This window comes from Mytilus trossulus, chromosome 14, assembly GCF_036588685.1.
Source record: "Mytilus trossulus isolate FHL-02 chromosome 14, PNRI_Mtr1.1.1.hap1, whole genome shotgun sequence".
Taxonomy (NCBI): Eukaryota; Metazoa; Mollusca; class Bivalvia; order Mytilida; family Mytilidae; genus Mytilus; species Mytilus trossulus.
In genome coordinates, this window is record NC_086386.1 from 19593339 (window position 1) to 19606674 (window position 13336).

Genomic DNA, 13336 nt, shown 5'->3' on the forward strand with positions numbered 1-13336 from the left:
ACCGTTTGATGTTTTATGATTTCTCTAACATCTCGATTGCTATATTCAGGATGACCTTTGAGGTCAAATATTGACAACTTATGTCACCTCGTTTTTTGAGACATTGAGAATATAAATAGTCACATCGAAATTAAAGGGAGGGACCCTGACATTTAAAAGTAAAAACCTTTGGAACACACTAGATGATAAAATGCCGGTAAAGACTGACAACCCTCTTAAACGTACAGAGAGTGTTAATGTAAAGCAAAATTACATTCGGATGAAATTTGATCCGGTGGAAAAAATGTGACAGTAGTTGTTATTACTTTTTTATCCGGATGAAAATATTTCCATAGGATATTTTTTCCTTTGCCGTGAAATTCTATCTGGGTAGTTTAACTATTGAATAGATATTAAGAAAAATATATCTTTAAAAATACTATGAAATATTAAGGGTGTATTTGAATTAAACAGCTAAATTGTAAAAAAAAAGTGTTACAATGGGTAATAATTTCACGGATTATTATTGACAAGAATATCCTGAAATATTCAAGTAAATATCATTCTTTTAAAAAAACAAAGCAATTAGCATGAAACATATGAAAGAAAACCAGAAGTAATTTCAAAGAATATAATTGTGAAATAGTATCATGATTAATTTAATATATATATATATAAAATGTGAAATACAGGTAAAAGTGAGTTGTTTTCAGATCTCAGCACAAATATAAATTAAAAAGTATTAAAGGTAGAAATATAGTTGCAATACTACTGTAAACAGTAATGAAAGAATTCGATTATGATGATATTTTCATCACTAAAGAAATAGTTTTGTCTAGGGACAAAAATGTAGTTAATGAGTTTATAGAAATCAGATGAGTCATAGGATAACAATATGATGGAACAAAAGCAATTTCAATAGCTGGATAATATTTACCTGTGAAATATTAACTGTCTTATTTAATGTTGTTTTAAGTCATCTTTTTATATAAAAAGAATATAAAAAAAATATTCTAGGAACAATTTCACTATGAATTGATTATGCAAATTTGTTCTACCTTTGTGAAATATTTATAATTATGGACAGTTATATATTGATTGCGAGTAACTTGCATTGTAGTAAATGGGACTCTATTTCACACGGTCCTGTGAAATATGGAACGGAAAATATATACTAGTACATACTATCCGCATAACACAGATAGATTTTAACTTCTCCGGAAAAAAATCTACATGTGAAATACCATACCTGGAAAAAATTACGGTTACAAATTATCCACAGGATAAAATATCACAGAGAAAAAACAAACCGTTACATTAACACATGGAACCGGTAACTTGCTTTTTGATTAGTTACCGAAACACAATTTGATATTCAACGAAGTAATTATAACTTTCATTTTACTTAAGGAAAAACGTAATTAGATGTTCATTTTATCTTTTGCTCAAACTTTTTTTTAAAACAAAACAGCTAGAAACAGTTTGACGCACCTGATGTGTTATCTTGAGTGTAATTGCTGCTAGATATTAAACGACTGCTTGACCTATGTGGGATATTAATGATGAAAGTTATAATGTTAGAAAACGTACCTAGAAAAGATCTAGAGTTTTGTTGTACATTATATTTGAACATACCTTCCTAATTTGCCTGTGGGTTTCGTCGTTTTTCTGCAGTTTCTGATTTAAATATATATAAATAAAAAACCATATAAATGTCTTTTGCATTCCGAAAGTATCTATTTAAAATTAAAAAGAACTAAACAGGAAAAGCTCTTGTGACATAAAATTTATAAAGTATTGTTTTCATAGGTCGACTGGAATAAAAAAAAAGTTAAAACCTAAACATATAAAAAAAAATGAGATAAATGGCTTTCAATTATCAACATTCCCAAGGAAAGGTCAATAACAAAGCCAGATATATTGGTACCGTTAATTTTATTAAACATGGGAAATATATTGATAATTCAAACAGTTAATATGGTCTCTTATAGTTTAAAACGTATCAACATGTTAATGAAACATGTAAAAACAAGCACAACATAAAATCCAAATAAATTACGGTAATGCAGGTTACATAGCTCGTTATTTACTAAGAATACTTTCAAATGTCCTCAGTGAATTAGCGATATAACACGTAATTGATAAATTATGTACAAATACCTTCTAACTTGAATGTTTAGATGTGAGAGTTTCTGATGAATGTAAATATTGGAGAGTGCTGCGGACGCACTAAATTAATAATATTTACACGTTTTTCATTTTTCATTTATAAATTATATTTGTAATATAATGCTGATAAATGAAATTCTTTTTAGTACCTGTATTCTGTGCATATATATGAACGTAGTTTTCAATTTAGACTCGTATATATATATTTGTTTTACATGCACACGTATAAAAATTGCGGTTTTTATCCAAAGCAATCATAGGTTTGAACGTAGTTTTCAATTTAGACTCGTTTATATTTTTTCGTTTGGGCTTGTATCATGTTTTCCCTCCGGTTTATATGATCCGTTCATCCTATATTGACTCTTAACATTCAAGAATCTATCTAAAAAAGGAAAGGTACTTTTGTATGGCCTTTCAAACACCGTTTCGATCCCTACCATCACTAAAGAGACATTTATTGTCGAAATCCGGATCTGGTGTACTACAAAAATATTGTCACCGTATGTTTGTGGCATAACATCGTGGCCACAAGTTAAATTTGTTTTTCTGTTTCGTATTAAATTTATATTAAGATCCATTTTGTTACATCTTGTGATCAATTCTATTTGGCAATCGCCAATGGCAGTCGGCAGGGTTAAAGAACATCAGTTGTTCCACCTGTTAGTCAAATGTGTTTTGTTTAAATATACTTTTATCACTTTTTTGGTCGTTTGGAAAATGTTGTTTGTGCTGTTTTTAGACCCTTCTACAACGAGATTTGTTTTACATGCACACGTATAAAAATTGCGGTTTTTGTCCAACGCAATCATAGGTTTGAACGTAGTTTTCAATTTAGACTCGTATATATATATATATATATATATATATAACTGACGTGGAAAGGTAACACATGGCCAGCGAAAGCTCTTTTTTTGAGAGCACAGGTGGTCGTGTGGTCTAGCGGGACGGCTGCAGTGCAGGCGATTTGGTGTCACGATATTACAGTAGCATGTGTTCGAATCCCGGCGAGGGAAGAACCAAAAATTTGCGAAAGCATATTTACAGATCTAACAATGTTGGGTTGATGTTTAGACGAGTTGTATATACATTATGTACACAGCCATGTATCACCATCATTGATGGCGATCCGATGGATACATCTGTTGTAGAGTTGTCACTGACTCAGACGTACTTATGAATATAATTATTTTCTGTGACTGTATCTTACATTAATTTGTAGGATCCTTTACTATAGATAATTTAGCTGATCTGTAACAATAACATCTGCATGCCTTATATATCATGTACTGTAGCACGCCGCTAGAATAAAACTGACGTGGAAAGGTAACACATGGCCAGCGAAAGCTCTTTTTTTGAGAGTCCAGGTGGTCGTGTGGTTTAGCGGGACGGCTGCAGTGCAGGCGATTTGGTGTCACGATATCACAGTAGCATGGGTTCGAATCCCGGCGAGGGAAGAGCCAAAAATTTGCGAAAGCAAATTTACAGATCTTACATTGTTGGGTTGATGTTTAGACGAGTTGTATATACATTATGTACACAGCCATGTATCACCATCATTGATTGCGATCCGATGGATACATCTGTTGTAGGGTTGTCACTGACTCAGACGTACTTATGAATATACTTATTTTCTGTGACTGTATCTTACATTAATTTGTAGGATCCTTTGCTATAGATAATTTAGCTGATCTGTAACAATAACATCTGCATGCCTTATATATCATGTACTGTAGTACGCCGCTAGATTAAAACTGACGTGGAAAGGTAACACATGGCCAGCGAAAGCCGTTTTTTTGAGGGCCCAGGTGGTCATGTGGTCTAGCGGGACGGCTGCAGTGCAAGCGATTTGGTGTCACGATATCACAGTAGCATGGGTTCGAATCCCGGCGAGGGAAGAACCAAAAATTTGCGAAAGCAAATTTACAGATCTAACATTGTTGGGTTGATGTTTAGACGAGTTGTATATACATTATTTACACAGCCATGTATCACCATCATTGATGGCGATCCGATGGATACATCTGTTGTAGAGTTGTCACTGACTCAGACGTACTTATGAATATAATTATTTTCTGTGACTGTATATTACATTAATTTGTAGGATCCTTTACTATAGATTATTTAGCTGATCTGTAACAATAACATCTTCATGCCTTATATATCATGTACTGTAGTACGCCACTAGATTAAAACTGACGTCGGAAGGTAACACATGCCAACCGAAAGCTCTTTTTTGAGAGCCCAGGTGGTCGTGTGGTCTAGCGGGACGGCTGCAGTGCAGGCGATTTGGTGTCACGATATCACAGTAGCATTGGTTCGAATCCCGGCGAGGGAAGAACCAAAAATTTGCGAAAGCAAATTTACAGATCTTACATTGTTGGGTTGATGTTTAGAAGAGTTGTATATACATTATGTACACAGCCATGTATCACCATCATTGATGGCGATCCGATGGATACATCTGTTGTAGAGTTGTCACTGACTCAGACGTACTTATGAATATAATTATTTTCTGTGACTGTGGGTTGATGTTTAGACGAGTTGTATATATATATATATATATATATACAACTCGTCTAAACATCAACCCAACAATGTTAGATCTGTAAATTTGCTTTCGCAAATTTTTGGTTCTTCCCTCGCCGGGATTCGAACCCATGCTACTGTGATATCGTGACACCAAATCGCCTGCACTGCAGCCGTCCCGCTAGACCACACGACCACCTGGGCTCTCTTAAAAAGAGCTTTCGGTGGCCATATGTTACCTTTCCACGTCAGTTTTAATCTAGCGGCGTACTACAGTACATGATATATAAGGCATGAAGATGTTATTGTTACAGATCAGCTAAATTATCTATAGTAAAGGATCCTACAAATTAATGTAAGATACAGTCACAGAAAATAATTATATTCATAAGTACGTCTGAGTCAGTGACAACCCTACAACAGATGTATCCATCGGATCGCCATCAATGATGGTGATACATGGCTGTGTACATAATGTATATACAACTCGTCTAAACATCAACCCAACAATGTTAGATCTGTAAATTTGCTTTCGCAAATTTTTGGTTCTTCCCTCGCCGGGATTCGAACCCATGCTACTGTGATATCGTGACACCAAATCGCCTGCACTGCAGCCGTCCCGCTAGACCACACGACCACCTGGGCTCTCTTAAAAAGAGCTTTCGGTGGCCATATGTTACCTTTCCACGTCAGTTTTAATCTAGCGGCGTACTACAGTACATGATATATAAGGCATGAAGATGTTATTGTTACAGATCAGCTAAATTATCTATAGTAAAGGATCCTACAAATTAATGTAAGATACAGTCACAGAAAATAATTATATTCATAAGTACGTCTGAGTCAGTGACAACCCTACAACAGATGTATCCATCGGATCGCCATCAATGATGGTGATACATGGCTGTGTACATAATGTATATACAACTCGTCTAAACATCAACCCAACAATGTTAGATCTGTAAATTTGCTTTCGCAAATTTTTGGTTCTTCCCTCGCCGGGATTCGAACCCATGCTACTGTGATATCGTGACACCAAATCGCCTGCACTGCAGCCGTCCCGCTAGACCACACGACCATATATATATATATATATATACACGAGTCTAAATTGAAAACTACGTTCAAACCTATGATTGCGTTGGACAAAAACCGCAATTTTTATACGTGTGCATGTAAAACAAATTTCGTTGTAGAAGGGTCTAAAAACAGCACAAACAACATTTTCCAAACGATAAAAAAAGTGATAAAAGTATCATATATATATATATATATGTAACAAGTCTAAAAGAATACAACATCACCAAAAACACAATAAAACGAACAATATGTTAGATATTTCGGATAACAGATATCCTTCTTCGGTAATTGCACGATGACAAATGAATCATGTCATTTCAACTTAAGACTCTTTCAAAATCTTGATTTATACAAATTAAGCGAACGCTGGAACAATTTTAAAATTTCCAAACACATCGCAAAGACTACAAAACTATGCCAAAAATAAAAAAAAGTTATTTACGATGTGAACTGGCACAACTCTAAATTCCCAAAGGTGTTGACAGTTGAGATGTGAAATACAGTCCCAATAAACAGTCCTGACCGATCTAAACTGGTATGATATTTTAGATATGACAACGGTAGGACAGTTGCATCATAGACTGCGTATTTAAACATCCCAAAAATATAGTAATTTGATGATAAGAAAATTGAGTAATAAATTTTTATGATAAGGTTAAGTAATAGAACGTGGCTGCGTACTTACACATCCTTGCAAACTGTAATCAAAACTAATATAATTCAAAAATTCCTGAAAAGTATAAGGGTCCAGTACGGAAGCCGTAGTAACTGGACACAAGTGATAGCAGGAAATTAGTGATGGTAGGGAAAATGAGTGACTCTTCTATGTTTTTATGGTTGATTGGAAATTGGTGCCTATTAAAACGTGTACACCCGCTGCTTTGCACCTCTCCTAAGTCAGAAACCTGATGGTTTTTGTGTGTCGTTTGTAGAAGTGATTCATACTTGTTCATCGTGTCTCCTTTTTTCTCTAAATATAGATTAGACCTGTCTGAATGGATTTATACTAGTAATTCTTAGGGCCCTTTATATCTTGCTTTTTTGTGTGAGCCAATCATCAGTGTTACTTTTTACTCTAATGGTTTACTTGTACAATTGTGACTTAGATGTCTCATTGACCCTCATACCACATTTTCGTATAACCGTGCATATTCATTGTGGAGATGTTTTCCACGACAATCACACACAGAATCTCTCTCTGTCTCCCGCACTAGTAGATGTAATTTTTTAATACTACCTTTATGCTGTCATCATCAATAAAGTCTATTTTCCTGAAACCAATTATATTCGTTATGACATTCATACTTGGATATAAGATTTTTTAATAAGTTGTTATCAGGTTGGATATTTAGATTTCGTAGCTGCGAGTACTCTTTTTTTTGGTATATTTTTTTATGGATTTAGTGAGTAAGGACTTTTTAATTTTGTTTTATTTACACGAGTGGAATAAATCATGGTAAAAAGTATATGGTTTATAAAATCTTTTATCACTGACTTTTGTCTAATGTTTTGGCATTGAAATTATGAATATAGTTTATAACAAACCATGCTAATGGTTTCATTGGATATTTAAAATAAAATACGTTATATAAGTAATTGTTTGTCAAATAGTCCGTAAAGTGTAAAGACATTAAATATTTAGATAAAAAGATAAAAAAAAAAAAGCTGAAATATACGGCCCGTAGACTATTATAATGAAATATTTTGTCTTACAGGAAACTCTGAAGATATCAGTTGATTTTTCTTTGATGACCAAAGCATACGAAAATCCTTTATAAATAACGTCTTGTTTAAATAGTTTTCGTTAGGTTGTTCCGTTTGTTGAATTTTATGTAACCAAGAGGGCCATGAAGAAACTCAAGCAACAAGAATACGAACCCTTTTGCTTCCAGTGCACCGTTTCTTTCTGATTCCATTGTTGTTTTTAGCTTCAAATCAAAATTGGCGTTATATAGGAAAACTGAAATTGTAAAAAAACACTGTAATAGTATAGTGACTCAATTATTCAGAATATTCTAAAAGTTTTCTAAATAACTCCTATCATGGTAGCTTTTCCGAAAGAATGTACTTCTTTCCGAAATAATTGATTTTTTTTATGAAAAATAAATATGTCTTTTTGTTGATAAATAATTTATATATTCTACTTAGTGATATAAAATGCAAAAACCAAACCGTTACGTTTATTTAGCATTCGATAGAGACTTTCTGTGCTGATGCGGTGAAAAGCAATCCCAAATCAATCAACACAATTCTAAAAAGAATGGTTGTAAAAAAAATGATCGTTATGACCTATATGTGTACTGTGTATTAAAACAACTTGATGATGAGTTTATTTACAACCACTGGGTCGATACCACTGCTGTTTGAGAGTAATTTCCCCGAGGGTATCACAAGCCCAGTAGTCAGCACTTTTTGTGCAGACATGAATTGTCATTGATATGGTTATATTCATCAATTTACTGTTTACAATTTTTTTTTGATTTTTTTGAAATAATAAGGCTTTTCTTACTCAGGCATAGATTACCTTAGGAATTTTGGTTCTAAATGCTCTTCAACTTCGTACCTTATTTGGCAATTTAAATTTTTTTGGATTCGAGCGACACTGATGAGTCTTTTGAAGACGAAACGCGCATCTGGCGTATATACATAATTTAGTCCTGGTATCTATGATGAATTTATTTTTTGCATATAAACCATATATTTGCTCATTAAAATTCTAGCTATATTAATTTCACCTTATAATTGAGCGTGGTTTAATCACAGAATTGAATTTTACATTTAATGGAGAAAAAAACATGTCATACCTAATATTCATAAACACTAAAAGGTTAAATTTAGAAATGATGCTAAGCAGAATGATTTTATTGATAATATTATTGAAATATAATGTGCATCTTAGCATATACATATGATAAGGAAACTGAAATATAGACTAAGTCGGATAAATTCTAGAAGTTAATTCTGCAAAAACATGAGTAAAATTATACATTTTTAAAATTTTCTGGTGAGACATTTTTGAAATTAATCAGTTAATTATGTTTTATGTCCTAAAGACAAATTTTGCTTCATGTGACGTTATTTAGATTTTAAGTCCGATTTGGTAATATAGCTGAATCTTCAGTTATGCTGTTAATTGTTTGAATCTTGTATTTTTGTAAATGTTTTGTTGATGAATTTAGACATATGCAACACACTGCTTAGACTCCTAATCTTCAGACAAGGTTAACAGTAGGTGGTTATGTTTAATCTTTTTAGATCTGACTTTGTCATTCAGGTCCTAGAGTATCTTTGCTTCTTCTTTTTATTTTGAGCGTTTATTATAAAGATTATTACGGAAAACCATTCCGGATTCTCACATTTTATAATTTTTCATTTACCTCTGACAAACATTGGACCATGATTAAATATGGCTTCCTCCTCCTTTCCTTTGTCTTCCCCGCGACATTTTTCATATAATTTACCATAAAGGTACGAACAGAAGAACCATACAATTGCATGGATGATTGCTGATGGTAATACCAGTAATTGAAGATGTATTGGGAAAATTGTCTTAACGCTGTATTCCTCAAGGAAATCAGTCTGTAGTTGTGACCAGTGAAGCTTGGACTCTTGATGGACCTTGTCAAATGTATGGCTGGCAAATATAAAAATACAGAATATCAACACACATCTTTGAATAAAATGTTCCGTATTTCTTCACAGTTACATATCCACTTATGATAAAATCAAATATTTCGATCAAATTCGTTCTTAATATGATATACATATATATATATAGAATCATATTCAAAACAGTGTGGTCCTGGCTATGATTGACGACCTAAATTATCCCATTGACTGGGACAGATTAGGTGACCGTTTGTCGGTAACAATAACTGCTCACTATGTACTTTTTAAAGACACTGAATTTGTGGGGTCACCAAAGGTTCTCAACACCTAAATAAAGCAATTCGAAAAACGAATCCGGAATAATGCGATGTGTTTATTTATATCAATGCTATAGATCAAAACATAAAGGTTATTCCTGAATAATTTTTCGAATTATCTTATTATTAAGGGCGTTAAGAACCTTTGGTGACCCCACAGTTTAAATTCTATAATAAGTAAGAAGTGAGCAATGGTCGTTACAGACAAACGTTCACCTAATCTGTCACAGTCAATGGGATAATTTAGGTCGTCAATCAATGGCCAGGACCACACTGTTTTGAATATGATTCTATATATATAACTCGTCTGAAAATCAACCCAAAAATGTTAGATCTGTAAATTTGCTTTCGAAAATGTTTGGTTCTTCCCTCGCCGGGATTAGAACCCATGCTACTGTGATATCGTGACACCAAACCGCCTGCACTGCAGCCGTGCCGCTAGACCACACGACCACCTGGGCTCTACTTATATATATATATATACATATATAAAGATCACTATAATAAATGTTCATGTGTATAGAAATATATATAGATTACTAATAAATCCAACATTTCCGGTATACATATATATATATATACATATAATTGAGAGTAAATTATATGGCCTTCCAAATACCGTTTCGATCCCTAACATCACTGAAGAGACATATATTGTCGAAATCTAGATCTGGTGTACTAAAGAAATATTGAAACCGAATGTTTGTGGCACAACATCGTAGCCACAAGTTAACATTTTTTTTTCTTTCTGTGACGTATTAAATTTATATTCAGATCCATTTTGTTACATCTTGTGATCAATTTTATTTGGCAATCGTCAATGGCAGTCAGCAGGGTTAAAGAACATCAGTTGTTCGACCTGTTAGTCAAATGCGTTTTGTTTAAATATACTTTTTCACTTTTTTGGTGTTTTGGAAAATGTTGTTTGTGCTGTTTTTAGACCCTTCTATAACGAAATTTGTTTGACATGCACACGTATAAAAATTGCGGTTTTTATCCAACGCAATCATAGGTTTGAATGTAGTTTTCAATTTAGACTCGTACATATATATATATATATATATATATATATATATATATATATATATATATATATATATATATATATATAAGTGCCTATAAATAGCAGCACATGACATACAAATCTATGGGAGTGTGGATTAATCAGTACATAGATTAATTCAATTACACAAATAAAATTATAGATTGCCTAACAATGTAATTTTAACACACTATTTAATATGTAAATATAAGAATGTTTAAAATATTTACAAAATGATGAAAATAAACGCAATATTTCGCTAGACCAACTAGCTTTATCAAGCGTGCATCTATCCAGGTGAAATCGGATGTAGATGATAAGAAACTTTTGCAGCTCAATGTATATGTTGAACTTAGCTGCCTTGAAAATAAGAAAAATTTTTAAGAAAATTTTGCAGCTCAATGTCTATGTTGAATTTGGATTGAGCTGCCTTAAAAATAAAAAAATAAATAAATTTTTGCAGCTCCATGTATATGTTGCTCTTAGATTTAGCTGCCTTAAAAATACATAATTGGAAGTTGAAATTAGCAACGTCCATTGGCCGATATTACGGGATAAAAAGGACGATGCTTTGTTTTTAAATTATTCTTTATCTTTCCTGTATCTTTTCTCGTCTTTTTCGTTAAGACCATCAGGTTCTAAAGTGTGGAGTTGGTGGATCCAAAAGTTTTCTCTTCTCCTTCTCGCCGTGGTGTCCCACTCGGTGTTGACTTCTATAATTTGGAAAGTGACATTTTCAAAAGGATGTTTCGTAGAACGAAGATGTCTTGTGAGAGGACAGTTTTTGTTGGTTTTGTACGATGAACGATGGGTATTAAGCCGAATATTAAATTTGTCCATTGTTTCTCCCACATACTGAATGCCACAAGTGTCACATGTTAATATATAAATTGAGTTCTCCGTTTTGCAGTTGGAATTTGAGTAGATGGTATAATTTTGTTTAGTAACGGAGCTGATGAAAGAACTGCTTGTATTGGCAGCTTTACAACACAAACAATTCCTTCGACCACATTGTTTGTAGCAACCGGGCGATGGAGTAGCCTGCTTTACTAATACAGAAGTCACTAATTTGTCACGGATGTTTTTAGGTCTTCTGAAGGCCATGACTGGTGGTGATGAAAATACCTTTTTTAGATTTAAATCATTTTCTATAATTTTCCAATGCTTCTGAACAATGGATGACACATTTTTAAAATCAGGATGGTAAGTGAGTACAAGGGGTGTTCTGTTAGCTGCTTTATTCTTATCTTTGTACTCAAGAAGTTCTTGGCGACTAGTTTTGTTTGCTCTTTCGAAAGCGCTATCAATGATGTTGTTATTGTATCCTCGAACAACTAGATGTTTACGAAGTTGTCCAAGTCTAGCATCTTTCGTATTTTCATTAGAGCATATTCTCTTGATTCGTAATGCCTGGCTGAATGGGATACCACGGGAGCAATGCTTAGGATGGCAACTTTTTGGAGAAAGGAATTGATGTTTGTCCGTTTGTTTGGTATGAAGGTCCGTTATAATGGTTCCGTTCTTGATGTAACTCGTAGTATCGAGGAAGTTAATTTTCTCCATAGAGAATTCAGATGTAAATTTTATTGAATGGTGGAAAGAGTTACAGTGTTCTAGAAATTCATTAAGATGTTCTTGTGAATCTGTCCATTTGAAATCAATATCGTCAATGAATCGGAACCATGATAAGGGCTGATATGGAGCACTAGCCAAGAGGCGTTTTTCAAGTTGGCCCATAAATATGTTGGCATATGACGGTGCCATTTTTGTGCCCATACTAGTACCGTCTATCTGGAGATAGTGTTTTTCATTGAAAGAGAAGTTGTTATTCTCCAGTACTAGTTTGAGAAGTGTAACAAGGCACTCGGTAGGAGGATTTTTTTCACTACGAGTGTTCCATGCCTCTTCACACGCTGCTATTCCTTCGTCTTGTGGAATGTTGGTATATAAAGAAGACACGTCCATGGATGCAAGTATAGTATTGCTTGGTAAAGGATTGAGGCTTTCCATTTTCTTTAGATAATCAGTTTGTGTTGTAAAGCTGCCAATACAAGCAGTTCTTTCATCAGCTCCGTTACTAAACAAAATTATACCATCTACTCAAATTCCAACTGCAAAACGGAGAACTCAATTTATATATTAACATGTGACACTTGTGGCATTCAGTATGTGGGAGAAACAATGGACAAATTTAATATTCGGCTTAATAACCATCGTTCATCGTACAAAACCAACAAAAACTGTCCTCTCACAAGACATCTTCGTTCTACGAAACATCCTTTTGAAAATGTCACTTTCCAAATTATAGAAGTCAACACCGAGTGGGACACCACGGCGAGAAGGAGAAGAGAAAACTTTTGGATCCACCAACTCCACACTTTAGAACCTGATGGTCTTAACGAAAAAGACGAGAAAAGATACAGGAAAGATAAAGAATAATTTAAAAACAAAGCATCGTCCTTTTTATCCCGTAATATCGGCCAATGGACGTTGCTAATTTCAACTTCCAATTATGTATTTTTAAGGCAGCTAAATCTAAGAGCAACATATACATGGAGCTGCAAAAATTTATTTATTTTTTTATTTTTAAGGCAGCTCAATCCAAATTCAACAT

At 33.6% G+C, this 13336-nt stretch overlaps 1 protein-coding gene across 1 annotated transcript; it reads right to left on the reverse strand.

Moving 5' to 3' along the window:
• Positions 1-11304: 11304 nt before the first annotated feature.
• Positions 11305-12732, reverse strand: LOC134697548 (uncharacterized). The gene has a single exon (XM_063559829.1). The coding sequence runs from the start codon at positions 12730-12732 to the stop codon at positions 11305-11307; it is 1428 nt and encodes a 475-aa protein (XP_063415899.1).
• Positions 12733-13336: the final 604 nt, after the last annotated feature.